The sequence below is a fragment of the Melanotaenia boesemani genome, chromosome 8 (genome assembly GCF_017639745.1).
Source record: "Melanotaenia boesemani isolate fMelBoe1 chromosome 8, fMelBoe1.pri, whole genome shotgun sequence".
In the NCBI taxonomy this organism is placed as follows: domain Eukaryota; kingdom Metazoa; phylum Chordata; class Actinopteri; order Atheriniformes; family Melanotaeniidae; genus Melanotaenia; species Melanotaenia boesemani.
The window spans coordinates 28,165,136-28,193,050 of NC_055689.1; the positions used below are offsets into that span (position 1 = coordinate 28,165,136).

At 37.4% G+C, this 27,915-nt stretch overlaps 1 protein-coding gene and 1 long non-coding RNA gene across 2 annotated transcripts in view; one reads left to right on the forward strand and one right to left on the reverse strand.

Annotated features, from left to right (window-relative positions):
• The window catches only part of LOC121644962 (contactin-associated protein-like 4), a 103,596-nt gene extending 87,468 nt beyond the window's left edge, over positions 1 to 16,128 (reverse strand). The window contains exon 1 of the mRNA XM_041993228.1: positions 15,987 to 16,128. Within this exon, the coding sequence (XP_041849162.1) occupies positions 15,987 to 16,065 (79 nt within the window). The 5' untranslated portion in view covers positions 16,066 to 16,128. The remainder of the gene's footprint in view (positions 1 to 15,986) is intronic.
• On the forward strand, positions 4,325 to 26,437 carry LOC121644963. Its single transcript, XR_006011343.1, has 3 exons — positions 4,325 to 4,336; positions 14,669 to 14,671; positions 25,664 to 26,437. It is a non-coding gene; the product is annotated as an uncharacterized LOC121644963 (long non-coding RNA).
• Positions 26,438 to 27,915: the final 1,478 nt, after the last annotated feature.

Here is a 27,915-nt window from a genome sequence, read left to right on the forward strand (position 1 = left end):
GAAAGTAGTCTGTATGCTGTGATGTAATCAAAAGGTGCTTCAACAAAGTATGTCATCATGGCATGTCTTGTCTCTTGTCTTGGAAATCACCTGTAAATTGGCTCCAAATCTGTGAGATAACGAGAACATCTCTAGTGCACAGTTTTCTGCAGGTCACCCCAAAGGTTACTATTGGATTTTGGTCTTGGTTCTGGCAAGGTTGTTTAACTTTATTTTGTTGTTTTAAATGTTTGCTTTGGGTCATTGTCATGTTGAAAAGATGAAAAATTTTGGGTTAAAAGTGACTTGGAACTGTTCATAATTTCCCAAAGCATGATATCACCACCACCGTGCTTAACTTTGGCTTTGGTGTTATTTTTATTATGCAATGTGGGGTTTTTTTTGTGTCAAATGTAAATTTTGTAAATTTCCCACATCCTTTAGGGAGATTTCATGTAATTATTTTTGCAAATCGTAGCAGGGATTGGAAGTTTTTCTTTGTCAGAAAAAGATTCAGTCTTAAAACCCTACCATAGTCCAGATATATATTAATACAGGAGACTGGTGTCACATGTAGTACACAACCAGTACTTGCCAGAAAATCCTGCAGCTCCTCCAGTGTTGTACACTTATGCAACCAGCTTATTGCCTCTTTTTTCTCTGTTTATTTTAGTTTTTCTTTGTGTCTTTTTGTTTGTTTTAAATTTTAATTGTACACATTATAGGTCACATTAAAAGCTGGCAAGAGTTTTTAAATGATTTATTGTGGTATCATTCTTTAACAGTACTTTAACCTGCCAGGGTTATTTCTGTATCTACTGCTCATACATTCCTTCTCTTCCATACTCTTCATCCCTCTTCCTCACCACACTCTTAATCAGTGCTGTCCTGATGTGTTTAAGTTTGGCCTTAGCCTTCTGTTTTTAATGGCCACTGGCTCGGCTCTGTCGTCCCCTCTAATGCAAACTGAATGGCCCTATTTCGACTCATCCGCAGTCGCTGCAGAACCTCAGAGCAGCAGGCTGCAAAGCTGTGGTCACGCTGTACTGACCTCATAAAAAATACAAAACAGTGACAGCATTTAGCTGTAACCAGCATCTATTTTCGAAATGAGGGCACATTAGAGTTCCTTACTGTGAGGTATGAAGTTATGTGGATGTGCTGATGCTGACATGTTAAAATAATGCACTGGTCACAAGTATCATAATAAAGGGCCACCTTTCAGACTTTCAAGGTGAAACTTGTTATTCTTTTGTCTGGAATACATATGAAAATGTGATATTAAAATTCCCAAAGCGCATTGGCACTCAGTGACACCACCTGCTTCTAGCTGTGGCCTGAGCCAATATTTAATTATTTTTGAGTGGACTGTAACAGACTCCATATTCCTCCATATTCTAACTATTACGACTATTCGCTGATTGGGAAAATTTAACATTAATGATGACAAAGGCCAAAAGGGGAAAAAATGTAAAACTCTTAGTCAGCACCCAGGTTTCATGTATAGTTCTTGTGGCCAAATCTGTTATAATAAGAAGATTTTCCTTGGTCCTAAAGAGCAGGGGCAGAGTTGGTGAAGTTTTAATAGCAGGTAACATAACAGCAATAGCTTTATCAGTGGCGCTTGCCCGTGAAATTAAATCCAACCAGAGGAGAAGTTTACCTAACCATGGAAATTCAGAAAATGAGGAGTTTGACATAAAAGAGAAATGTCCCTTTTAATGAGCAGTTAATAGTGTGAAAGGGTCTATTTGACCCAAAACATCATCAATCTTTCCTAAACTTAAAGCAGTTAAACTGCTAAACACAGAAGCTTATAAAAATAAACAAAAGGCTGTATTTTAGCCCAAAGAAACATTTTTCTATGCTAGGCTAGTGGTAGCTGAAAGCAATGGGGTTTCCTCATTCCAACCTATCAAAGGCAAGAAAAATAAATTATTCATCCCTTCTAGTCCAATAGGCGGCACACAGCTTGTATTAAGTCTCTGTCTGCAAACCTTGTCTTCTGACCTCAAGCAAATGTGTGATTTTAATTTGCGCCTGGGATTTCGTCATCACAGGAGGATATATGAATAAGCCAGCCCCTTTTTCCACAACTAAAGTCATGCTTTAGGCCTAGAATGATATAATGATATAAAATCATGCTTTACTGCTGATGCAGCCAATGCTAACGGTAATTCTAAGGGACGAGCCTAAAAGTTTAACCCCCTGCAATGTACAAATTATCTCCGTGTTGCTTCTTCCACCATCTTGGTATCTTCACTCTCAGGCTCAGGGTCTGGTTCAAACGTCAGGTTCGCTTGCCATCACTAAGCTGTTGATGTTTTGGAGTCGGACACACTGTGCATGCACTGGGCCAGCCCCCCTTCCGACTCTGGCCTCCCTGCAGCCAATCAGCGTGTATCTCATTAACATTAGTCAAAAGCTTGCATAAACTCTCACGAGAGCAAGTTGTAGTATGAACAAAGGGTCATAACAAACTCTATGTTTGTTTTTTTTTTTTTTTTTTTTTTTTTTTTTTGTTTGGTTTTCTTTCTTTTTTTTTGGTTTTGTTTTGTTTAATAGGTTTTCAAAAAAATATTTAAAGGCACTTAGAGGACAGTGGATGCATGAAAAAAACAGGTGATGACACCTTTAAGGTAGTCTCCACCTACCAACAAGGTCCTTTATGGAGATGAAATGTCTTGCATTAAGCAACTGGTTTAGGAATGGATGGGGTTTGTGGTGTAAAATGAAGTTTTTGTGTAGAACACATTGTGGAATTTTACCTTGGGGATGTATGTAGATACCAGGACCAATCCAAAAACCTTATTCTTCACTTCTGCTAGTCTAAAGATGCAAGTTCATCACAGAGCTATCCAACCCTGACCATATAGTGAAAACAAGAAGACATCACAGAGAGAAGCAGTGCTCCTTTAGAAAACACACATGCTCTGATAACAGACCTAATGAACCCATTTTCACTGATTAGCACCATATCTGAATATAAGATTATGCTTGTTATCACTAGTTTATTAGCCTTATGATTCAGTGCTGTATATATTAGCTACTTTTTTTGGACTGGCATGCCTCATCAACTCAAAATTACCTTGCTGTTGCTTGTCACTTCAAGTAATCAGTGCTGCATCATTAGTTCATATGTGAGAAGACAGATAAGTCTGCGTTGTAATTGGAACATGCTGGCCTGATTACATCAGAGTGAATCGATAAAAAGTATGTAGTGGTGGATAGTTTGTTTTCTTATTTTGCTTACAAGCATGGGTCAGTCCAGCTTTTTTTTTTTATTATTTTTGCTACTGCATGTTTAAGTACAAAACGGTCTTGTATCAATGTTTTGCAGCAAAATAATTCATTAACAGCTGCAGAGGTTTTATCTATAATGTAAAAATGAATGTTAAACGATAAAATAGTCTCAAACCTGCTCTTTAATAAATCTGTTTAGATGGACATTTATTCAATTGTGCCAAAAAAAAAAATAAATAAATAATAAAAATCTGCACATGAAACTGTGAAAACAAAGGAGCATTGAATATGGAGGGAACCATGTGCCATTCCTACATATTGCCATTGATCAGTATAACCTGCACTGATTAAAGTAGACGCAGAATTCAAAGCAGCATCAAGTTATCTGAGATGATGACAGCCGACTTGATAACTGCTTTCATTATTTGGGTGAAGGCCTTAAACAAACACTACAGTCCAGCAGGTTAGAATATAAAATGAATGGACGGTAGTCCCCTGTCGACTCTTCACTAACTAAATGTTCCTGGGATACTAAACGCAGATTTATGCCTGGTAGTTTCTCATTTTCCCTGTAACCTTGCCTTCATGAGAACCATTCATGACTGCACTTTGCCTGAGCATATTTCCATAAATGACACTAAAGAAGAAATATGATTTGGATTTATTCTAAGCTACTTCCCTTTTTTACCTCATCTTGACTCATTCAAATGTCACCTTATTAATCACAAACGCCCAGTTGGTGTTCAAGCAGTTTTACTACGTGAACACACCAAGAGGTTTTATATTCAAATGTCCATTTGTCCAATTAATCAGCTCTTATGAGATGGAAAAACCTTAAAAAACAGACTGATCACACTGTGAAAAAGAAGGAAAGCAAGAAAGAGAACATGTCTGAAGATAATATCTCAGAAAACAAGTGCATTATATGTATTATGATTAATACTGCACAATATGGAAGCTATTCTATTCCCATCAGGCACCCAGACTGTTGGAAAAGATAGCTTTATACAAATAATGATGGCCCATTTATTGATTATATCTTGACCCCATTTTGCTCTGGATTTTGCCCACAGCATGCAACCAACATTGTCTGGAGATGGAGCAACTCACTGCTGTAACTGCAAGCTGAAAAGTGGTTTTTTCATTCATAATGTTGTGCAATCTAAGCAGATGTCTTTACATCTTTGTTTCATTTTTCTTTTTTGTATTTGGAATTCTCATGGCTGTACATGTGGTTTTGTATGTGCTCAAAATAAAACTTACTTACTTACATCTTCAGCTGAGCTAAACAGATCATACAGATCTCGGTTCAAGGTTAGCTTCATTATCCGCAGTGGGAAAACTGGTTTTGCAGCCAGCAGCAAATGACACCCAGACGACAACACGATGATAAACAGTCAAGATTTACAAAATGAATAAACAAATTAAAAGAAAAAGAAAAAAAAAAGTCACTCAATCTTATTTAAAAGCCCAAAGGCTACACAGATAAAAGAGCTTTTAAATTAGTTTGTCCTTTCCTTGCCAGTGGCATCACAAATCTGTGGCATAAGGGAAGCAACATAAAGTAGCCATGGGGGGGGGGGGTGGCTCCTGCCTGCCAGAACACAACGAGCCTTCTTATGTGTCCTGGTCTTCATTAAATAACTCATATTATACTTTTGGGTTTATAGTTTTCTTTTGCATGATACTGCATGTACACTAGGGCTGCTGCAAATTATTATTTAAGTATCGAATACCATAGCTAAAGCTAAAAACAGCTGCAAATAATGCAGCAGTTTGCAAATCAAGCATTGTTGGTAAAAATGAAACTGTATCACAGCAATGGTTGAGTAGAAATTAATACAAATTTGTTCATTATCTTTGATCACAGGATCGTTTTATGCTGCTTGGAAATGTGCCAAACTAATTTTTGCAACTGACTAGACACAGATCTTGCATCTTTTTCTAATATAAACTGAAAATTGCCACTTGTATCAATCTGTTAATCAAATCAAGTCAGTAAAACCCCAAACTTGTTGATCTCCGCTTTAAGAACTGAAACAAATTCTAGTTATTTCCATTGAAGAAACACGAATCCAGCACCCCCTCTGAGGGTACTGTAGCCCCCTCAGACTTTTCTCCAGCCACACTAGAACCCTGAAACACATAACATTTGGTATATTAAGTATTAAGCAAATGTTGACTCTCTGGAATAAAAAACAGAAGGACAGCTTGATTGAAAAAACTAACTGTGGCTTAAATGCAGGTCTGAAATTGTCTCCTTAAAAGCAGCAATTTCTTCAACCTTTAAAATTAAAATTCCTTCAATGATTAAAATTATTGATCACATTTTTTATCTGTTACTGTCAATACTAATATAATACTGCAGAGTCCTCTTTCAGGTAAAGTTTCTTTTATTTCTAAAGCAGTTTTTCATTTGCTGTCTGGATAATATAATTATCTTTAAAGTATTGATCATTATTAAATATTTTGAGCTGTTATGCCAGAAAATTTGATTTAATTTGATGTACAAACAAAAGATCTTACTAAATAGTGTATTTCTTAAGATTTTATCAATCACTCTGTGTTTAACCTGTACAATGTGGGTTTGTTTTAAAGGCATGTAGCAAGCCAAAAGACTTGTTACTTTACACTTCCATTATTACTGGAGTTATTTACTGTATTATTATCAATTTAATTAATAAGTTTAAAATGACTAAATTACCCATCAATGCTGTTTGTTCAACTTTTGTGTTCCCTTGGGGGAAACAAAAAGAAAGAAACAGCTGGGCTTTTATTTGTTTTAAATCTTACTCTCAAATGATTTCATAAATGCCTATAGACAAGGTTTAATGTGTCTCACATCCTCTGTCTTTTCTGACCACTACTGCATTAAAGCAAGCATTTACAATAAGAGTAGTCACCCTGAGGAAGCAGAGGCAGCATGCGTCTTCTTATCCACAAATAAACATTACTGTAAGTAGCAGGTCAGATGTAACATTCAGACAACCACATCTTCAGATTAATGTGCTTACATGAACTTTAACCTTTTGTTTGTCTATGTCCATTTATGGGATTTGAGGTCTTGAGTGGGAAAAGAAAGCTATAGGAATTCATCACATGTACTCGAAATACTAGAAAGCATTTATAAACTAGTCTGGTGCCCACTGTGCAATGATAGAGCCTGATCTATCATCTATTTGTCCTATTCTGTCATGTACAGGGCTGCAGAGGGATGGAGACAGCTGGCCAAGTGTGAGAGGATATGCTTTGGAATGGTCAACACAAAGAAACAGACAATCATGCAATCTCATGAGGAACCAAAAGCATGCAAGATAAAAGGAAAAAAAAAAAGCTCCAACTCAAGCAGCAAGTTTTAACCCAGAAACATTTAGCAGTTTTAACTGCTGTACCACCATGCCGTCATGCAGGAAAAACATCACTGATTATGATATCAAATGTTCTGTTGGCTCTAAGTTTACACACACAAAATCCATTTTTACCATTTAGATTCAAAACTTATTGTCCGTTTCCCTATTTGCATCCATTTTAGATTCCTACGGACTCACTGACATGATCTCCTATGTATATCCTATGAATATCACTCCACTGTGGGTGATTGGGTATAAAAGTGATACAAATAATAGTCAAATGATAAACAAGACAGGATCCACAGAAATAAAGTGCAAATGTTATGACTACACTATTATATGACAGATGCTGCAGACTGACATCTTTTTTCTGTACACGCTGCACAGTGAGAAAAAAATAAACAAAACGTGTAGTAATGACACACAACGTGTGTTTACCCAAACACTATATTAATGAGTTCAGGCAACTTACAGGAAGCCTTTTTCTCTCAGGATTTACTGACATGACATATGGCCTACAAATGATGCTGGAAGTATGTACAAAATAGAATATAAAAATAACAATGCGAATAATCATTGTACAACTGTTAAACTAAACAAAACAAATCAATCAGTCTGCCTGCATATGTTGTGCTTTTGTAGATGTCATCCATAATCCTGTGTCTTTGCCTAAATGACTCTGGATATTAAAGTTATGTTTTTGTAATGGGATGTTTCTTTGCTTTTATAAGCAGCAACAATAAACAGCTACAGTTATAAAATATATACAAATGAGTCTGGAAGCATTCCTTTATAAATCTAGCTTCCATCATTTGGTAGTAACTCCTGTTAGTAAACTATAATTAAAAGGTTTAGTTGCGATCTGAGATTATTGTCCTCATTTTGTTTCAACCTAAGCCGTTCATCCAAAAAGATCATTTTCCCACAACAAAGCCATCTTAATAAAACATTTCAGTAAAAGTTTACCAACCAGGAATAGGATCCAAAGTGGAAGCAACTGTTCAAACCTTCAAAATAGTTACAATGGAAGGGGAAAAAAAATAGTGTAAACAAAACTACTGCAGCTGTAAATTTTAGTGCAGATGAGATGGCAAATGTCTCACAAAGTGAGAATTAATCTCACACTGGGCATGGGGAAGGTTCAAACTTTTTCCTCTGTAAACCACACGAATTCTCTCCGACACACTTAGTAGGATAAAAGAAAATAATAACAACTAAAACTCAAAAGAAGAACAAAAAAATATACACCAAAGACTAGGAATTTATTAACTTTAACTAGGGATAACGTGTTCCTTGCACCTTGTAAAAGTAAACTCACCTTTAAATAACACAGGTTTTTGTGTTTTATTACTATTACACTGCAGCCATGGGAAATCAAATCCTGCTGATCAATAACAGCAATTACCCAAGTTGTAAACTCCCCCATCTGTTTTTCTCAACCATCCAAATATGGAAGCTAGTCCTCTTTGCACATCCAAAGTGTAACGGGAACAACAAATGTTTTAATAACAAAAAAGGTCTGATCTGTCTGCTCTGAATTCATGAAACAAACAGAAGCTGATCTCTGTATAAAGAGGACTACCAAGGCTGGAAAGAACGCTAACACCGTTAATCCAACAAACTAGTCAAATAACCAGCTAATTAATGTGGAGACACATTCAGGCTACTGCTCCATTAATCCAAATATGCTTGAGGAAACAACAAAATAAAGCAAACAACAACACAGTAAGTCACTAGAGATGATAAGTTTCTGAGGGCACAATTAGAGACACAGCAGAGGACTGATAAACAATAAAGTGAAAGAAGAAACAGAACAATCTGCACCAGTTTCTCTGCTCTGTTATGTTTTATTCTCTTGCTGAGGGTTACTCAGGGACAGACAGCAAGACACCAGGGAACGGCCAGTTCAACCACTGCAGTCCAAATATTTCAAGAGCTATCAAATATATTGGCATCACATTTCAGATCGTTCTGGTCTATCATCCATCATAAACGTAAGACCCTGGTGAGTCTTTCACTGTTCATCCATCACCAACCTTTAGCTAGATGTTTGTCCATAAGAATGAAGTCTTCGGATTCACAAAAATTTTCAGGTTCCTGAGGATTAAACTACTTTGGTGTTTGAAGTACGTGATAAATATACTTCTAAACAGCAAAAAGTTGCTGATGTCAAAGTGAGGCTAATTATGGCCTGGAGAGGTTAGCAAACATATTTTCTCTGCTGGCAACATCTCAGGAACTGGTTCCCTCAAGCTGACAAATTCACACTCATTAGATAAACGAGTTGGTCTATAGATGCCAAGGGAACAAAACTTTAGCAAACAGAAGAGAGATACATCCAAAAGTTCCATCAAGTTGCACATTTATGAGAACTGAGTGCATCTGTGAGGTAGCGAGAATAAATTTCACAGTAGCTACAGGATTATGAATTTGGTAGGTGTCATCTTCCAGGTTCCTTTCTGCTGTCCTGACCAAAGCTGGAAAACAACCCACATCTCCAAGTAAGCCAATAAAGCAAACCCACTCACAGACTTGACTTGCATAAACAATCACCCAGGTATAGTTGGTGACCCAATTCAGCCCCACCAGGGCCGCAGTCCTGCAGGTTTTCAGTGTATCCCTGCTCCAACACACCTGACTGAAATCAAGTGTATCCAAAACTTATGAGGTTTTGCACAATGACTTATTTATTTATTTGAGTCAGGTGTGTTGGAGCAGGGAAACAAGGAAAACCTGTAGGGCTGCAACCCTCCTAGGACAGAATTGAATAGCCCTGGTCTATACACTGTAAAAAAAGAGTGTTTGGGCTGTAGTTGTTACATTACCAAAACAACCACAAAGACTCAGCAGGAATTTAACCTTTTATGATTGCTACACTATGAATATGAGTTATGTGCTTCACTGTCTGTGTTATGTTTACATTTAAACAACGTTGTTGAAAAGTTTCTGTCTTGTTTGAATGTTAAAGTTGGCACCATGAGCGTGAAGGACAGAACAGGGAGAGACACCCACCACCAGCTGCAGTGTTGACAGATTCATTCCAGCAGAAGAAATACAAGTGTTGACTGACATCCAATATTGTTCTTTTGCAGGATCCAACCCCAGCAGCTACTAGACAAGAGGCAACGTACACTCTGAACAAGCCATCAGTCATTCATATTTTCCTAAGAATGAAAATACTGTGGCTATCAATCTGGATTGTAAATATTATACCTATTAACAGCAGAAGGTATATGTCGAAGTAAGGTTAATTGTTGCCTAAAGACACAAACACATTTCTTTAAAAAACAACTCCACATAAGACATAAAAAGCATTAAAGCTGATGCTTCGGTTGGCTCTTCCTCATTGTGCTGCAAAACATGTACAAATGTGGGAGAAATGTTTTTCTTGGCTTTTTCCTTCAGGGGATTTTTACCAACTTAATGATTCGTTGCTAGGTTTAGCTATATACTCACCACTTTAGCCATTTTGTTTACAAAAATAAACAGTCACACACTCTGGGAATTTTTGAACAAAATTGTGATAATACACGGTATGCTTTACAACTTCAGCCGAAGAGTCACCAGCACGCGCTGATGCATTTACCATAAGATGCAATAACATAAGCTGTTTTGACAAATAAACTTTAGAAACTTTTAGGAAAATGTGCAAGCAATTTGGTCCTGACTTTTTCTGAGGTTGCTATTCATACATGCATCAGCCAGTTGGAGATTACCTTCACAGAAGATGCACTCTCACAGCATGAAATAAAAAGCAAAGAAGCATCAAGTAGACCATACAAGCAACAGGACATGATGCATAAAATATGCTGTAGAAATCACTCTTTACTGAGCAGCACAGAGATTTCTTGTCTCTATTATTTTGTAGGTTTAATTTTATATGTTTAAGTATGTTTATGTGTTTATATATATATATATATATATATATATATATATATATATATATATATATATATATATATGTTTGTATATATGTGTGTGTGTGTGTGTGTGTAAATGCAGATGTATACATGTGTAAGTATATGTCTGTGTGCATATGTGTACTTTTTTTTCCTTTTAAAAAAATGACACTGAAGTGATTTTTGTGACAACTGCAAGGAAGCGTAAGCCACGATTACAAAGCAGGGCAGGAATAAATAGTTTTAACTTCTTCCTGCTCCTTTTCAGACTTTATGGTAAATTTTATTTTTAGTAACAGATTTTTTTTTTTTAACTATTATGTTGTTTAATTTATGTTGTTTTGTTTGCTCAAAATAATTAAATAAAATACCAGCTCTAAAAGATTGGTGAATGAGGCTCCTTGCTCCTTGTAATGTGTTGATTTGAATGTATGCACAAAACAAACACGTGAATAGAAAGCAACATACAGATCAGCTAAGAAAAGCACAGCACATGCACAACAAACGACAAATGGATGGATGCTCTGTTCGCATGTTGTTTCGCTGACATTAACATTTAATAAGGTGGGAGGAGGCGTGGGGGGAATCTCTACATTATCTCTACATTAACAAAGAAAGACTAATTCTGTTGGTACCACTGGATACTTGAGTAATTTTAATATTGTTTACATTTATGTGATTTGTAAAATGTCATAGAAATGTCTGTGTTAGTTTTTCTCACCTTCCACTTTTCATTTCTGCTAGATTTCCCTCAGCATTTGTGAGTAACCTTAAAACCAGGTTTAGTCTAGCAGACCTTTGTGCCACATGCTTCACTCAGAGTACATCATGTCCTGAGGCAGCTCTGGATTCTGATTCATTTTATTCTACTCTTACTGAAAAATGTGGTCTCTTTTGCCCTTTGTAATGGATGTCACTGCAAAACTGCAACTAATGCTATGAACTCTGTCTGAGCTCTAATTCTAAGAAAAGCCTTTGTTGTAGCTTTCTGTTCATATTACACTCTCTGGTCTTTCAGAAAAAACTAAAATGCACTGCTAGTTATCTTTGACACATGTTGACTGTTTTCTGTCCACCAGATTTCCTCAGACTTTCTTGCTTACCCTCCTCCTTTCTTGTGGGCCCTATTGCTCAGTCATTCACTTAGTATAAATGCATTCTTTGTCTTTTTCTTTGCCACTTTGTCGTTGCTGTCTGGTATCTTTGTGTTTCCCCCACATAGATCTGATCTTGTTACCTGTTCCTGACTTCTCTTTACACTTTACCTTTAAAAGTAAATTGCTGACACTTCTTCTTTCATTATTAAGGACTCTTATCTGCTTCCGCCTGCTAAGTGACTCCATTTGGATCCTTTTGTAGTTGCTCCATATCCAACCACAACAATGAATTAAAAATGGATCAAATGAATATTCAAAATCTGAAAGAACCCTTTTTAAAGTATTGTTCAGCTCATCTTGATTTGTTCCCATAGATGTGATTTTAACTCAGTGAGTTAAAATGGAATATAGTTCCACCTGGTCTGCCAAATGAACCACTATCCTTGTCCCAGTATACACACACGTAAGAATAATCCAGTGGACAGTGTGAGAAAACATTCAAGACATTCTGCTGATTCTAACTTTCTCTTCAACACTGTCTGAAGGTGTTGAGATTTTGTCAGATGACAATGTAGTTGTAAAGTTGCTATTTCTAAAGCTTTTAACCATCGGACAAAAGAAACAGAAATACATAGAAATGAGAGCAGTTTCATTGGGAATTCTAACATATTAATATGCACTCAGGCTATACCGCTTTTACTTAAAGATGCAAAACTATGCAAAAATATGGAACTTATGGGGTTTGTGTAGTATGCTTAGGCCGATTTGATAAACAAGTGTCCATGCAGGAGTTAGTCAACCCTGAAATGCATTATATGGGTATGTTAGTCCATTTTGGAGAGCTTGGATTATGTAAAATCTTAGCCAGAGTGAGACACTTGTGGGCATTTTGAAAGTCTGGTTTTGGCCTGAATAAATCATTAACTTTCTTTTTCTTTCTCTTTTAACCCTTTTAGCCTCTGTCCCAATCTCTTGTGCCTCTGTTCAAAAATTTCATCCCAATGATAAAATGAGTATATCTTTGCAACCACAAGGTCTGTTTTAATTCTTTGGGGAACATAGTAAAGGGAAGATTTGTAAGATTTATTAAGATGTGTAAATGTCAGTATATGTGTTACGGTGAAGAACAAATAAAAATGGCACATAACACAAATGAAAAGGTTTAAGGCTTGTCTAAAAGAAACATTTTCAGGATTAATATAAATATCTCTTTGGAATAATGCAGCTGAATCTCAAAACTACGGTGGCCCAGAGGTGTCACAGCAAATAAAAGCCGCAACACAACAAAATAAGTCACAACACTACAAATAAAAGCCGCAACACAACAAAATAAGTCACAACACTACAAAATAAACCGCAACACAACACAATAAACCACAACACTACAAAATAAACCGCAACACAACACAATAAACCACAACACTACAAAATAAACCGCAACACAACACAATTAGGCACAACACTACAAAATAAACCGCAACACAACACAATAAGCCACAACACTACAAAATAAACCGCAACACAACACAATTAGGCACAACACTACAAAATAAACCGCAACACAACACAATGAGCCACAACGGAAGTTGTCTTTTTTTTTTTTTTTTTTTTTTTTTTAAGATTTTACCACCGGAAGTTAGCTACACCAAGTTTCAGTCCAAACAGATGGGAAGTTGGAGATTTTAGGAAGCAGTCGGAGAAGTAAGTAAAATACTGTTTGTTAATAACGTTTATTAATTTCGGCATGCGCTTTTATGAATGCTTTTAACTTTTTATGTGTAGATTAAGAGTCATTGCATGTTCGATGTATGCACACGGACGAGGTACAGTCCGTTGCGACAAAGCAAAGCTGCAAGACAGTGCTTTATTAAATGTAATTGTTAGTAACTTAAACCTCTGTTTCTCTCCCTCTTAAGATAAGTAAGGCCTTTCCGTTTGGTGTTTGTCTATTTATAAAGCACGTTAACGTGAAAAAAATATTTAAAACAAAAACACACCAAAAAGAGAGAGAGAGAAATATGTATTTATGCAGACTGATGCGAGCCCCCAGCACTGTCTTGCAGCTTTGCTTTGTCGCAACGGACTGTTGTGACTTATTTTGTTGTGTTGCGGCTTTTATTTGTAGTGTTGTGACTTATTTTGTTGTGTTGCGGCTTTTATTTGCTGTGACACCTCTGGGCCACCGTACAAAACCTCTATCAGATCGTATTACAATACATGAACATTGTCTCTGTAAAGGTCCACGCTGATAAAGTAAAGCAGAACTAAATTAGAGAGGTTTTAGCACAGACTTCATAGGTCTCTAAAGTGGCCATTTTGCAGTTTGGCACCATTTGTTCCCAATGTCCCCAACTGGGTGACTTCATGTTTTAAAAGGCCACCAACTAATGTGATGTCAAGTTTGGCGCACAGCTTCATTTTGAGAGGAAAACATAAACCAAACATACAACATCATGACTGCAGTGTTGTTACTTGAGAAAAATGTTCTCTAACGGACTTTAAATGTTTCAGTTGCAAGTTAATTTCTGCAAACACTCAGATGACCCGACTTAATATCTTAGTTTTCATGAATGAAAAATGTCTGAAAAAACACACTGACAGTTTCATGCTGTTAATTTCAAAAGACAATTAAACACACAGTGACTTTGCAGCCCTGCAGGCTGCTGTCTCACACATTAACTTTAGTGACAGTCATCACATAAACAGTGTGTCAGTCCTCCGGCTAACAAGTCATCACAGCACCATCTGTGACTGTTAAAATATGTATTTATACTTTGTTGCCATTTAGTTATACTGCCATGCTGAACAATGAACTGTCTTTGAGGAGGGAGGGGGGTGGAGATGTGAGGTTAAGTCTCAAACCTTCAGCTGAGCTCACTCATCTTTCGCGGTCTTATCTTATTAGGCTCTTGTGGTTTATGGTCCGTGCATGATGAGTGTGTCGCTGCGTCAGGCAGTGCAACACAACGCGGAGAGGATGTGGCACTGCAACAGATTAAAGCTTACACTAACAGAGAGCCGATACGCTGGCATCTGTTGAAATGCTCACACAACCTGACAGAATGGGAGAAACAAAATATACTGCAGGCATTGATTTAAGCTTGTGAACATGAGCAGAGATGCCAGCTGAGATGAGAGCTTAAAAAAAAACAAACAAACACTAGAAACAACTACAGAAAAAGAAAAGAGCAGCAGGAGAGTGGAGGGAAGAAAAATGAGGCGTCGAGGTCATGAAACATTAGAAAACATGCAGGAGAGGAGGGGAAATAAAGAGGAAGAGTTGTAAGGAAATGGGGAAGGGAAACACCAAAGGCTCTCAGATACAGATGCAGCAGGGGAGCAGAGATCCGGGAGGGTGAAATGCACAAAAAGATGGCAAACGTGGAGAGAGAGAAACAGAAAGGGAAGATGAGAAAAAGGAAATCCGTTGACAAGCAAAAGGGAGCTGACAGCAGGACCAGCAGGACTGAGAGGAAAGAGCGTCAAGCAGAAAGATGAGTGGAGCAGGAGAGAATGGAGAGTTAGAATCTGATCTGTGTCAGAGACAGCAGGAAAATGTGAAGGAGAAGGAAAGCAGGAGAAAAAAAACAGTTCTTTGTCAAAACTTTCACGAAAATATCTCTATTTCCAGGTGTTCATGTCTTTTTTATTAAACCGAAGATCCATCCAGCATTAAACATTGTGAAGTTTAATTTCTCACAGAGATGACTAGGGATAGAAGAACAATAAACAAAAGGCATTACCAAAGAAAAGGCAGACAGGAAAATGAAATCCTTTAAGGGAAAAATGCAACAGAAAATGAGGAGCAGATACTAAAACAAATTGTGTGGAAATTAATAATCAAATCTTGGAGAGACTGGGAAGTTCTTTTGTGTATGTTGGAGTCCTAGATCATGCAGATAGTGGCTTTAAAGTTGGATAAAGAGTTAACAGAATCAACCTCTCCAGCCTGCATCAAACGTTTGTTGTTTTCTTTCTCCAACAGGCTCAGTCCCAGGATGCCCATCACGCTGCGCTGAGCAGCAAACTAACCAGAAAACAGATCTAATACTGTTTTATGCATACAACCATGAACCCGAGCCTGCCTAGTTCAGGTAAAAGACAGCATACCCAAAGAAGAAAAAATATTTTCTTTTAATACCAAAGCCTATAATCTCTTCTACTGATGCAGAGAATGCTCCAGTAAAGATGAGATCTTCATATTAAAGCTTTGCGCATCAGAGACACACCAAATACTAGCACTGTTTTATTTGTTTATTTAATTTCCCAAAAAAGTTAAAGAAATAAATCGCCTCCATTAAGTTGCATACAAAACGTGACATAAAAACTTGCACTTTGCAGACGTTACAACGGATTCAAAGCTGCTCGGACTCGATTTCTCTCCTCCGGGAAAAGTAGGAAGCGCAAAGCTGTCTCACCTTCTCCGGTTGTCCCGTTCAAGCAGAAAAGAAGCAGGACCAACCGAGAGATAATCCCAGCGACTCGTTTAGTCTCCATATCCACGATGAAAGAGCGGGAGGTTGCAGAGAAATCTGGCGGCTGCTGGAGGAGAGAGAGAGACGGACAAACCTTTCCTCTCCAGCTCCAAGAGAGATCTCCGCAAACTCGACTGTGGGGAGGGAGTAGGGAAGAGGGGAGAGAGAGAGAGAGAGAGGGGGGATAAACTAGATGTGATGTGTTTATTTGGTGGAGTTGGGGGCATGTAGCCTGCATGCATTAAGACTGTCATCTTTAGAAGATCATCTATTCAGGAAATTAGCCTTATTGTTTATACAGACTCATGCAAAATACTTTCCATCATGCGTTATAATCCACCCGCTAGGTGGTGTATTGATTTGGACATTGGGAGGGACATAAGTGGCCCACAGAGGCCCCTGGAAGCCAAGTGATTTTTTTTTCTGACAGGCTTTAATTTGCAATATAATATTACTGAATGGATGGGAAATTTCAACAAGCAGAAGTTTATCATTTAAAACATTCTATAGAGTTAAAAAAAAATCCACTACTTAAATCCATCAACTTAATGAAAGTTTTCATTGAGGGAAAATTTGCTAATTAAAATATGTAATTGCAGACACAGTGTTAAATCAGCATCATCCCTGCAGAAAGTCTTTAAGTGGTCACTTTGCATCATTGCATTTGGATAGAACTGATGAAGGGGGATGTTCATTTTTACAGTCTTCTCATTTTAAATGAAAAACATTTTAAAAATTATTATGGTACTTTTTTTTCTGACAGGTATCTGTAAAGCAAAAATGTATTTTTAAGTCTGTACAATATTATGTGAAGGTCAGGTTCACGGGGCGGAGGTTATGTTTGTCTGTCTGTTAGCAAATAACTTAGAAAAATACTGAAAGATTTTGATTTAAAAATCTCTAAAATGGAATAAGGAACAACTGATTAGATTTTGGGGCTGATCCGGATCACCACCTGGATACATGAAGTTTTTTTAACACTACATTCGAACACCCCCTAGAACCACCAGAGGGGGTCATTCTGACACCCTGCTATCGCAGCAGTAAAATGATAGCGGTGGCGTTTAAAAACCTGGTCCTCTTGTAGAGGAGCTGATCATTACTCCTTCATCTGAGTCGTCCTCATTCATTTGTTGGAGCATAGCCAAAGCATATTCTGCATTCATTCTTCTGCTTCTGCTTCTCTCTCTTTTTTTTTTTTTTTTTTTTTTGTTTGCTTTCAGCAGCATTAGTTTTTTTTCTGTCTGTTAGCACCATAACTCAAAAAAGGTATAAATTTTCAGGAAATTACAGAAATGGAATAAAAGATCCGGGAATTTTTAAAAGGATTCTTTACTATTGGGAGATTGGGATAATTTGGCATTACAGCTTCTAACTATTCAGAAAATGCCCAAAATTATTGTCGGGAGGATTGCAAGACAACATCATGGTAGATGTTATAATAAGACTGTTTTACACTGATCATGTTGATATTCTGGATCCGGTGATCCAGAAGGTTCAAAGTTTAGAAGATACTGGGTGGGCTGGGCCTTTTGGGGTTTTTGTCAGGTGAGTAACCCTATGGCTTGGTGGAGGTCTGTGCTCTCTGAGTGCTTCTAGTTTCATATTATGACTTTAATTAAATTCTAATAAATTATGTAGGCTTATCAAAAATCCAAGTAGCCAACAAAAGCTCACTTGCTGCTTTGACCCTGTCTCAGCTTCTCTTCGAACTGTCTGAAGGTGTTGATTTTATTATCAGGAACCATGCAGTTATTGAGGACACAGGAAGAAGTTTCAAAAACTGGGTTTTTTATTGACCCAAAACTCAAAAGGAATATAAAATCCACAAATAATGAATAAACAAGCCAGCCTGAAAGAGGTCAGCTGTAAATAACATTTCTCAAAAGTGCCAACTGAGGAAAACTGGCCAAAGGGGTTAGGTAAGAATGCATGTTTAGTGGAAAGGGGAGGAGATAAATGAAGTGTAAAGGTATTTCTCAAGAAAAAATAACAATGCCCACATGGAGCTATGCACTCTGCTCAACAATCATCTGCACATCCAAGGTGCAAATAATCAGCCTTTGTGATTATGTTTAAATGGTTTAAATCTTGATTGCATTTTACAGTTGTGGTTTTTAACAAACACACCACTAAATGTCTGATGTGAGTTGATTTTGTGAGTGTGTTTGTTCTTCTAAAGGTAACAAAGGCTGATGTTGAGACTGATATAGTGAAGCCCAAACAGCCAAAAGCAAGAAGTGAATAAAGCACAGCTCAGTGATGTGAAGGCATGCTGCAGTTTCGAATAAAATAAGAATAAAACAGATGGATTTAGGACACAGCAGATATGAGTGGCTGAATATTATAAAACAGAGGAGCTGTGTTTCAGAACAGATAGCAGAGGATGTACATGACTGTGCTGCCCCAGGGTGAGTGTGACATGAACAGCATGTATAGAAGAGTGACAGACACGAAACAAAAATAGCACTGAACAGCGGAGATTTAATACTGATTTTATATAATTAAAAAAAAAAAAAGAACATTTTAAAAACCATAAAAAGATGGATTTTCATTTCCAAGTTATGAGAAAACCATTCATGAGGATGAGGCTGTGCATTTTTGAGGATGATTATGGAAATATTTTAGCATTATGTAAATTCAAACATCTTGTAAATTTGGAGGTTATGTGCAGATTTTATTTTCTACTTCACTCTGACCTCATGGAGTCAATAAGTTGCAGGACAGATTTGACTCAGAGCCTCAGGAAACCTGACACATCATTGGCTAACTGTAGTAGTGCTACCTCTTTCCCAGTCCTCCATAGTAATGAAAAATGTTAAACAGTCTAGTTAAGCAACAAATCACTGCCCCTACACTTCTCGTGAGCAAGGCAGACATAAAAACCAGTTTCTCTACTTAAGTCTAGACTTAAGACTTTCCTTTTAGATGAATTATTCTCCGTCTGCTGGGGATGAGGCACTGGTCTCCTCCATCCATTTTCCTCTCAAACCGATTATTCTCCATGTATAAATATGAGGAAGGTTTATTCTTCCTGTTAAAAGGGAGTGTTTTTCTTTCCACTTTCACCCACCACCCTGTGTACTCTCAGAATGGGGGATTTACTCAAAGAGAAAATTTGATGCAATCTGTGTTACGTATGGACTCCACGGAGACAAGGGCAGGTTAACTATATGGTAAATGGTCCGTATTTATATAGCGCTTTACTGTACCTGGGATGATACCCAAAGCGCTTTACATTATACATCACATTCACCCATTCACACACACATTCACACACTGATGGCGGAAGCTGCCATGCAAGGCGCTCAACCACGACCCATCAGGAGCAATTAGGGGTTCGGTGTCTTGCCCAAGGACACCTCAACATGAACCCGACTTGGCCGAGGATCGAACCGGCAACCCTCGGGTTACGAGACGACCGCTCTACCTTGCTGAGCCACGCCGCCCCTATACTTTATTATAAAGACGGAACACAAGGTCTTACAAGGTCTTACTCGAACCGAAGGAGACAGTTGGAGGGACAGGAACCAGGAACGGAGAAGGGGTGAGTCCATGAAGTATTCAGGTTTAAGGTCAGACAGGGAGTGACTGTGGTGCTGGTGTGAATAAGGACTGGGCAATGGGGAACAGGTGTGGCAGGTTGGGTTGATTGGAGAGCTGGGATCAGGGACAGGTGTGGAGGATCAGGGGAGTGCTGGAGGAGTGGCAGGACAGACTGTGACAATCTGTTAGTTAAATTACTTGTGAATTTTTTGTATGAACTGCTCATATAAACAGAATTTAAATAAAGTGGACTAATGTGGATCATGCAAAGATTTTTTTTTGTCTGTAAACGTGCCTTGAGATTACTTTGTTGTGAATTTGCTTTAACTAGCTTCAAAAAGGTGTCTTGTCCTGCAGGTTTAAAGGTGCTTTTCTGCTCCAACACACCTGATTCAGATTCAGTGGATTCAAACAACTTGTTGTCAAGTTCTGTACAGTCACGCAATAATGTAAGCCAGGTGTGTGTTGAAGCAGAGGAACATCTAAAACCAGCAGAACATTGGCGCTCGAGACCTGGGGTTAGATATTTCTGACTTCCAGGAACTACAGTGATTTTGATCTTGCTTCTTTTCTTTCATTTTTCCACACTAAACTTTGGTCCTTGGTATTTTTTTTTTCTTGGTATTAATTTATTTTTTAACCTTCTTTCTTGCAGGTTAAAACCTACAATCTAATTCTGAACTGAGACCTGTTACTTTTACAGAAAACAAGCAAGGGAAGAAAATTAATTTGCATCAGGCAGATATTTTCAAGCAGACATTGACTAATAAAGACATCATATTGACATTGAGCAACTCAGATCTTACTGCTGTTCGCCAGATGAATAAAATAAGACATCATTATTTATCTTGGTTACATAACATGAACACATTTATAGATAATTTGCAGGGAACTTAAACTGAAAGAGTCAAATGATGAGAACATTCAGCCCCAGTTAATGTAAGAGCACAAGACCAGTGGCATTGTTTTAGGTTTTAACTGGCTTCATTTTGGAATATTCTGACTTTTTTGTATCTTACTAGAACTCGTGTTTACTTCCTGTTTTGCACTGAAATAAATCCCACCTGTGTTCTCCAATTAGTTTTGCTTCTTGCCTTTTTGTTTCTCACCTGTTTTCAACTGATTACGCTACAGCTGGTATTAGTTAGTTATCACCTACTCTGTGCATATATCCTCTTTAGTTTTCTTTAAATCTTGCCAGATTGTCTTTAAACCCCATCTGGAAACAAACTATGATTTTTTTTTGTTAGTTTGTTTTTAAATGATGGGGGGGGGGCGCTACCTGTTTTAGTCCTCCACCTGTCTACGCTGTCAAACTTGGAATCTTCTTTACCAACCCTCAAACCAACAAAACAATAGCTGGATGTGTACAGTGTTCAACTAAGGTTGAGGTTGTTAGTCAGACATCTACCAACTGTACATATCCTGCAGAATTTTGTTTTATTTAATACCCAAAGTATTACATTTAAAACTATCCTACTGTTTGATTTGCAGACAGGTACAGATTGCCAGCAATTGCTTTGTAAACTGAAAAATGTGTTATAATTCAAACACCAGCAATCTCCTTTCCTCTGGTGAGCTTGCACAAGATAAAAATGGGGTATGCACTTTACAGCTTGCTGTATTAAAAAAATAATTGATACACTTGAAGAAAACACCACTCTACTTTATATTCCACCTTCCCAACAATTACTGTCTTCTGAGGCCACTTTAACATGCAGATTTGTGGGTAACTTAAGTACTCAAATTTACATTAAAATACTGTTTTATGCTCAGAAGAAATGGATCATAGTCAGGAAACATTCTCAACGAATGTTATTTTTTCTTATTAGAGAATAAGCGAGGCACAGGTACCAACACAGAAAAATGCAAATGGACTGACAATTCAGTGTAAAAATAAAGGAGTGGCAACAGGGGGGGGTCTAATTACACCCCCGTTTTCATGCAGCTCACGCAGTTGACCATGAAAATGCAGAATAAAACAGCCCTGTGTTAGTTCAGATTCACACCCCCTTTAGTGGACGAAAGGGGAAACCGTGATCCCACATGGGAGAGAAGCTCTTGGAAGCATTCAGGGGGCTTTTTTTTACATTGTAAAGGAAAAGCTTTGAAAAAAAAAAGAGAGGGGAAGACGTGCAGAGGGAGTCAGCAGGGGGATCTGATAATGAAAACCCACTAAGTCTGCAGACAGTGGGGGAATCAGTTGAGAGAAAATGCAGGTTGGGAATCAAATATCGCTGATGATGAGCCTGCAGGAATCAATGGTTCATTCCGTGCATACACACACTCAGCGTGAGCGTAACACACCTCATAGGCCTCTCACCAAGAATCCAGCTGGCTCTTTAATGATCAGATCATATGAGGGATAAATATGAGATATGCAACAGGCCTTTTAATGTCAATATACAAAGTCCTTACTTGCTTTTGAGGTTCATTGCTGAAAAATTGAACTTCAAGCAGTCAATAAAAAAGAAGAAAATGTGCTCTTTCTTTCATGTTAAAAATATTGGGGTTTGCAGCTTTTTAAAGGTTAGATCTTTAGGAAAAAAAAAAACAAAAAAAAAAAAAACACCTGTGCCTAAATCACGTCCACAATATGTGAGAGAAGCTATTTGCTTCGTTTAAGAGAAATGGCCTTCACCTCTTTGCTAACTGAGCTGTGCTTTAACAGAAATATCTGTAAAATAAAAAATGACTAGAAGCCTTGGAGTAATGACTATATCAATTTTTTCCCAAACATTTATCATTGAAAACACATTTTTCTGTGGAGCTTTATGACTGATTATCTGCAACAAAACAAGAGATTTTCTGTAAGTTACCACTGAAATGAATGAGATTGATTGTCCAGCAGGTCTATTCAGAAGGCATGAATTTGATAGCTGGAACAAGTAGAGTCTTCTTGGAGCATTTAGGCCAAGACTACACAGAATTTTTCGTAATAAAGAACCAGTTAAGACTTTGACATTTCAGAGGCAGCAGGTGCATTGTCCAGTTAAAGCCGTCAACCATCTATCAGTTTGTTTCATTGACCTCATCTTATTCGGAAAAATGACTGTTTCAAAATAGGTTTTAGATTTGGTAAAGTATTTCAAAGTCAATTATATTTCTCATGACCCAACGTATTTAATTTATTTACTGTGTGCCTATCTAAAATTAAATAGAAATATATGCCATTTTTTACTTCAAAATCAATGCACAATGCCAGCAGACTTTTTCTAAACAACAAGCTAAATAGTATCCCATACCAATTTCAGACCAACAAAGTTGTGCATCTCTAATTTAAACTGAGAAAGCAGTTTTTAATCCCTATCTTTAACTATAACACAAAGTGATAGGTAAAGCAGCAAATGAGAATAATTGTCCTGGTGAAAGACAGGATGAGTGCCTCACACATCATTCCAGTAAATAGTTTTGTGTCCACCTACACAAAAGATAAAAGAGTCAAGTATTGGGTTGAAAATATGTGGAACAGATTTTTGTGAAACCTTTACAAATTTAGGCAAGATTGTGTTGAGCTACTTACTGGTACTTGTTATAAAGCCTCGTAGATATAACTCAGGCTTCCCTCCAGTTTAATACGTTGGGATGTTTAATGTCCAACATCTCTTCAGACACATGTCCTGCCATGTCTCCTCATCAAGCCCAGATGTCTTTACTTCACACCTACAGATACACACATGTTTTCTTCTTCTTGAGCTCTGCCAAAAGCCTTGACTCTCTTTGCTTCTCCTAATTCATTTAAGATCTAGGAGGTTTGTCTATGATGGCTGAGGTGGATTAATCCCTGAGTCAGAAGAAAAGAGAAGACACAAGGGGGTTTAAGTTAACATCACAACAGTATTGGCTAGATTTTCCTGCTTAGTTATTTCCTCCTGATATTGGATGGAGTGTCAAATGGCTTTTTCACAGTGCCTGAGCCAAGTAATCAGGAAAATAACTATGCTAAATGTTCTCTGCTTTGTTTTGCATTAAATGCTTGTTCAGGGCTTTATTTTGATTTAGTAAACTATTATCCAATTTATGGGTACCGGGGAGCTCAGCTGATTGTGTGGGCACTCCTGTCTGGAGGCTAAAAGTCCTCACTGCAGCAGGACTGACCCATGACTATGAACTGAATGCCATCCCACTTCTTTGTTCTAATCTATTATATCCTAAAGGTGAATAAAATAGATGACAAAACATAGTAGGGTTTAGATTTGTGCTACCTTGCGACTGGCAGATTCTCAGGTTCTTGGTCAAGTCCATTCACTCTAACCCATCACAAAAATTGTGACGGCAGAACTTGAGGCAACAAATCAATGGGGAATCTCATGGTAGTTGCATCCATCTCCCATTAACAATCCATAAGAGAGACACCACATGTTTAACAAACTTAAACACTACTACTTCACCCATCCATAGCGATATTTTCCACTTTCACAGCTCCAATGTCAGACAAATATAAACTGATATGAGAGTCTGACCTTCAGCAGTATTCTACACTTGATGTATTGTCCAGAAAAGGCAAGTATTACACATATACCACGAGTCTCTCCATCACTATCATGTCTGACTGAAGGCGTGAGAAACATAAACATAAAACTGACCTATGCCTGAATGACAGCATGCCTTTAGTTTAACAGACAGATGAAGGAAGTAATGACATGTACTGCATGCCTGCAAAGGGCTTTAGTGTGCAGGTTGCTCCTGGGAACTGATTAGTTTCAGCCTGACAGCCACAGGTTAAAGGCCAGCATCCTCCTGCGCCCGTGGGGTTTTCTGTCTGTTTTCAGTCAGTCAGCCAACATGCTGTGGTCTGCACCTTTCACAAGACACTGTAAATAGAACAACGACCACTCTGGGCTCTTTAGGGGTGTGTGGATCTCTCTTTTTCAAGAAAAAAAAAAGATAAATTATTTGTTTTTATTTTGAGTTTATCATTTTAATTTTAGTTTTCGTCTTGTTCTGTGTGTGTTAGTTTGCTGTCTGTCCACCCTGAAGTCATGTTGTGAAAAATCAATATTTTGAGAAGGAAGGCTCTTTTTCATGTTGAACTTGGTTTACTGTGAAAATGCATACAGATGCTACAACTAGTATCAATTGTTATAAATCATCTGGAATTTGTAATATTTGTATGATTATCTATCATTAGCTGAAGTGAGATGATCAGAGTTTCAGTAACTCAAATGAAACCTGAAGACAACATTAGTAAAAGTTTATTAATTTTCATTGAGTTTGTTGCTAAATTTGCTAATGAGCACTAAACACACAATAAAAATGTGTGACTATAGACTATAAATATGTTCCCAAAATATAGAGATTTCTTTGATCCAAAAACATTTTACTCAACAACCTTTAATGCACCATTTAAACTTAATGGTGAAGAATGAATGAAATGGTGAAAGAAAAAATCAGAAGAGCACTTAAAATGGATATTTAATTTTTTAATTAATGGTACTGAGCAGTAAGAGTGCTCACGGTTTGTCATTTCAGGGAGGAAATCTGAAAGGAAGCATAAGGTAACCACCCCAAAAAACTGAATTTCATATATATAAAAAAACAAAGCTTTCTGGGATTGGAGCAGCAGAAATTTTTGTCAGATGATCTGGAACAGAAAATGTTGACGTGTTACCGTGCATGCATAGCAACATTTATTGGCTAAGAAAAACAATGTAAGAAACAAAAGAACAATTGTGATGCAAAGCTGGATGACACAATATAAACATAAAATGTTAAAGTGTGAGCTGCTAGCTTAGCTCCCCGTCCGACGTCTAGCTTGCTTCTCAAAGCGAAGCACGCTCTGACTGCTGTCTGCTGCAGGTAAGACGTTAACTGCACTATGTACTACACTTTTAAAAGGTACTATGCTCCACTTTGAAACAATCAGAAGAACCATTTTAACTGCAGGCTGAAAGAGTGATTTCAGAAGTGAAAAAAGAAGAGTTTTCAGAGTCAAACACAAGCCTGCCGTCGAAACCAGACTATTGTATAAGCTGTATCGATTGCTAAAAATTAACCCTAAAATAGCTCATGTATGTGTTTAAATATCAGACACACAAAGTATGTATACAAAGTATAAATACTGTTGTCATAAGTAGGGTTGTCACGGTACTCGGTACTTCGGTACCAAGTCGGTACCAGCACTGCTGTCGTACTGTCGGTACTTGTATTTTCATGGTACCGGTAGTACCGATGGTACCGAAGGAAACGGACGTAAGAGATGTTTACATCCGCCCGCTGCTAGCTAAACAGTTGGGTGGAGATGGCTACATCGAGTGCAGCGGGAGCGGCTGCTCCGCCTCAGCTCGTTGAAAAAAAGGGAACCAGGAGCCACATATGGAAGTACTTTGGCTTCAGGCCAAACGACAAAGGGGACATAATAAATCCCCAAAACCCAATTTGCCGAAGATGTGGAAAGGGATTCAATACGAAAGGAGGAAACACGTCCAATCTAGCAAAGCACCTTAAAGACAGGCACCCGGATCTATACAAAGAATTCAAGGTGAGCAGAACTTTACGAAGTTTTTGCTAGCGGACCACAACGGAGCCTTACCGAGGCACATTTTAATTTGACATTTCTGTTAAATACTTGAGGGCATGCCATTATAGAAATATTTTTTTAATTATTATTCTTATTTCTTTTTTATTTATTTGTTTGTTCTTTAGTAAAAAAAACACAATCTTTGTGTAAATACTTGAAGGGAAAACACCAAGGTATATATTTTATTATTATTTATCTGTTCAAGTTTCTACAATGTAAACAGATTAATATTTTAATAAAGATGCTGGATATCTTGAATAAATTAGTCTTTTTATTTTTTTGCCGTGGTATCGAATTAGGTATCGAGTATTGTGTAACTTCACTGGTATTGGTATCGACTACCGAATTTCTGGTATCGGGACAACCCTAGTCATAAGACAATATGTAAAATACTCTGAGAGCAGAGAAGAAAAAAGGCATGGTACTTTGTTCTTACTTTTTCAAATTTAGAAAGATAAGGCATTTTCCTGATCACTGACTTGTGTTCTTACTCATAAAAAAGCTTGTGTCGTGTATTTCTGTGAGATCAGATTAAAATAATGTTGGCAGAAATGTCAGTCACTGTCAATTCTATGTATTGAAACTGATCTGTGTTCAGCAGAGATGCAGTGATGTTAACTAACTCTTCTTTAATAAAGAAAGAAAGAGGCAAGAAAATGCATTTCCCTAAAAGGTCAGACTTCATTTTTTGGACAACACAGGAAATTCTGTACATCTTTTTTAAAACAATCCAGCAGATATTATTGAATGTGTAAATTAAAACTCTGTCCTGCTAGTGACATTTCTTGAAAAGTCAGATGATCCAAGTCATTTGTGCTTCAGGGATCATCTCAAATGTTTTTATAATTCAAATTGAGTTTCACCCAGCAGGTAAGATGTTGATATTAAAGCCAAAGACTGACCTTTTTAATATTAAAATTCAAGAGCTACTGGGTTTACCTCTGACAAACATCACTTCAGTTCTCTAAGAAGTGTAAATTAACTTGAATTTGTGGGTATATCTTTTAATCACTGGCCTTGAAGATCTAACTGCTTCACTCGGTCTTTGCCAAATAAACAAAATCAAATAAGTAAATGTCTCTGAAAACCACTAAATAAACTATTTGATTCAGTGTATTTTCCAAGAGACACCTAGAAGCTAAACAGACAGCTTTTGTTTTGTTCTATCTTTAGTTGTTTAAGTATGGGAATAAATGGACCTCATCATGTTATCAGTTTTGCTAAAAGGACTGGAAAACAAACAAACAAAAAAAAAAAAAACATTTTATTATTATTATTATTATATTTTTTTTATCTTTAGATAAGGAATTAGTATCTGGACAGCAGATCAGAGAAAAGGCTAAATTAAAAAACTGGATTAATTTCTACATCATGCAGGGTCAGTGACGTGCGGTCAGGGGAGGCAGGTGAGGCAGTGCCATGATTAAGTGTCATGATTAAGAAAAAAACATACAATAAATATTAATATTTTCCACTGGTCTGTGTTAAAAATGTATTTTCAGTATGACTAACACGTTTGTGACAGTTTATTAAGTAAAAATGGCCAAATTTGAGTATTTTCCGATCAAATCCAGTGCAGAAACCCCGGTGGAGGCACGGCAAGCTGTGCCTCAGCTCTGACTGTACCATCCAATACAAACTGGGTTACATGACACGTGCTGTTTTCTGTTCCTCAGTATATCGCCAATATGAACTTTACAGAAATATTTGTTATACACCATGACTCTCTACAGTCTGTGTAATGTATTTAATGTATTTGTGAGAGAAATATTCACGTTTTTCGTACAATAAAGTGCAGAGAAAAGT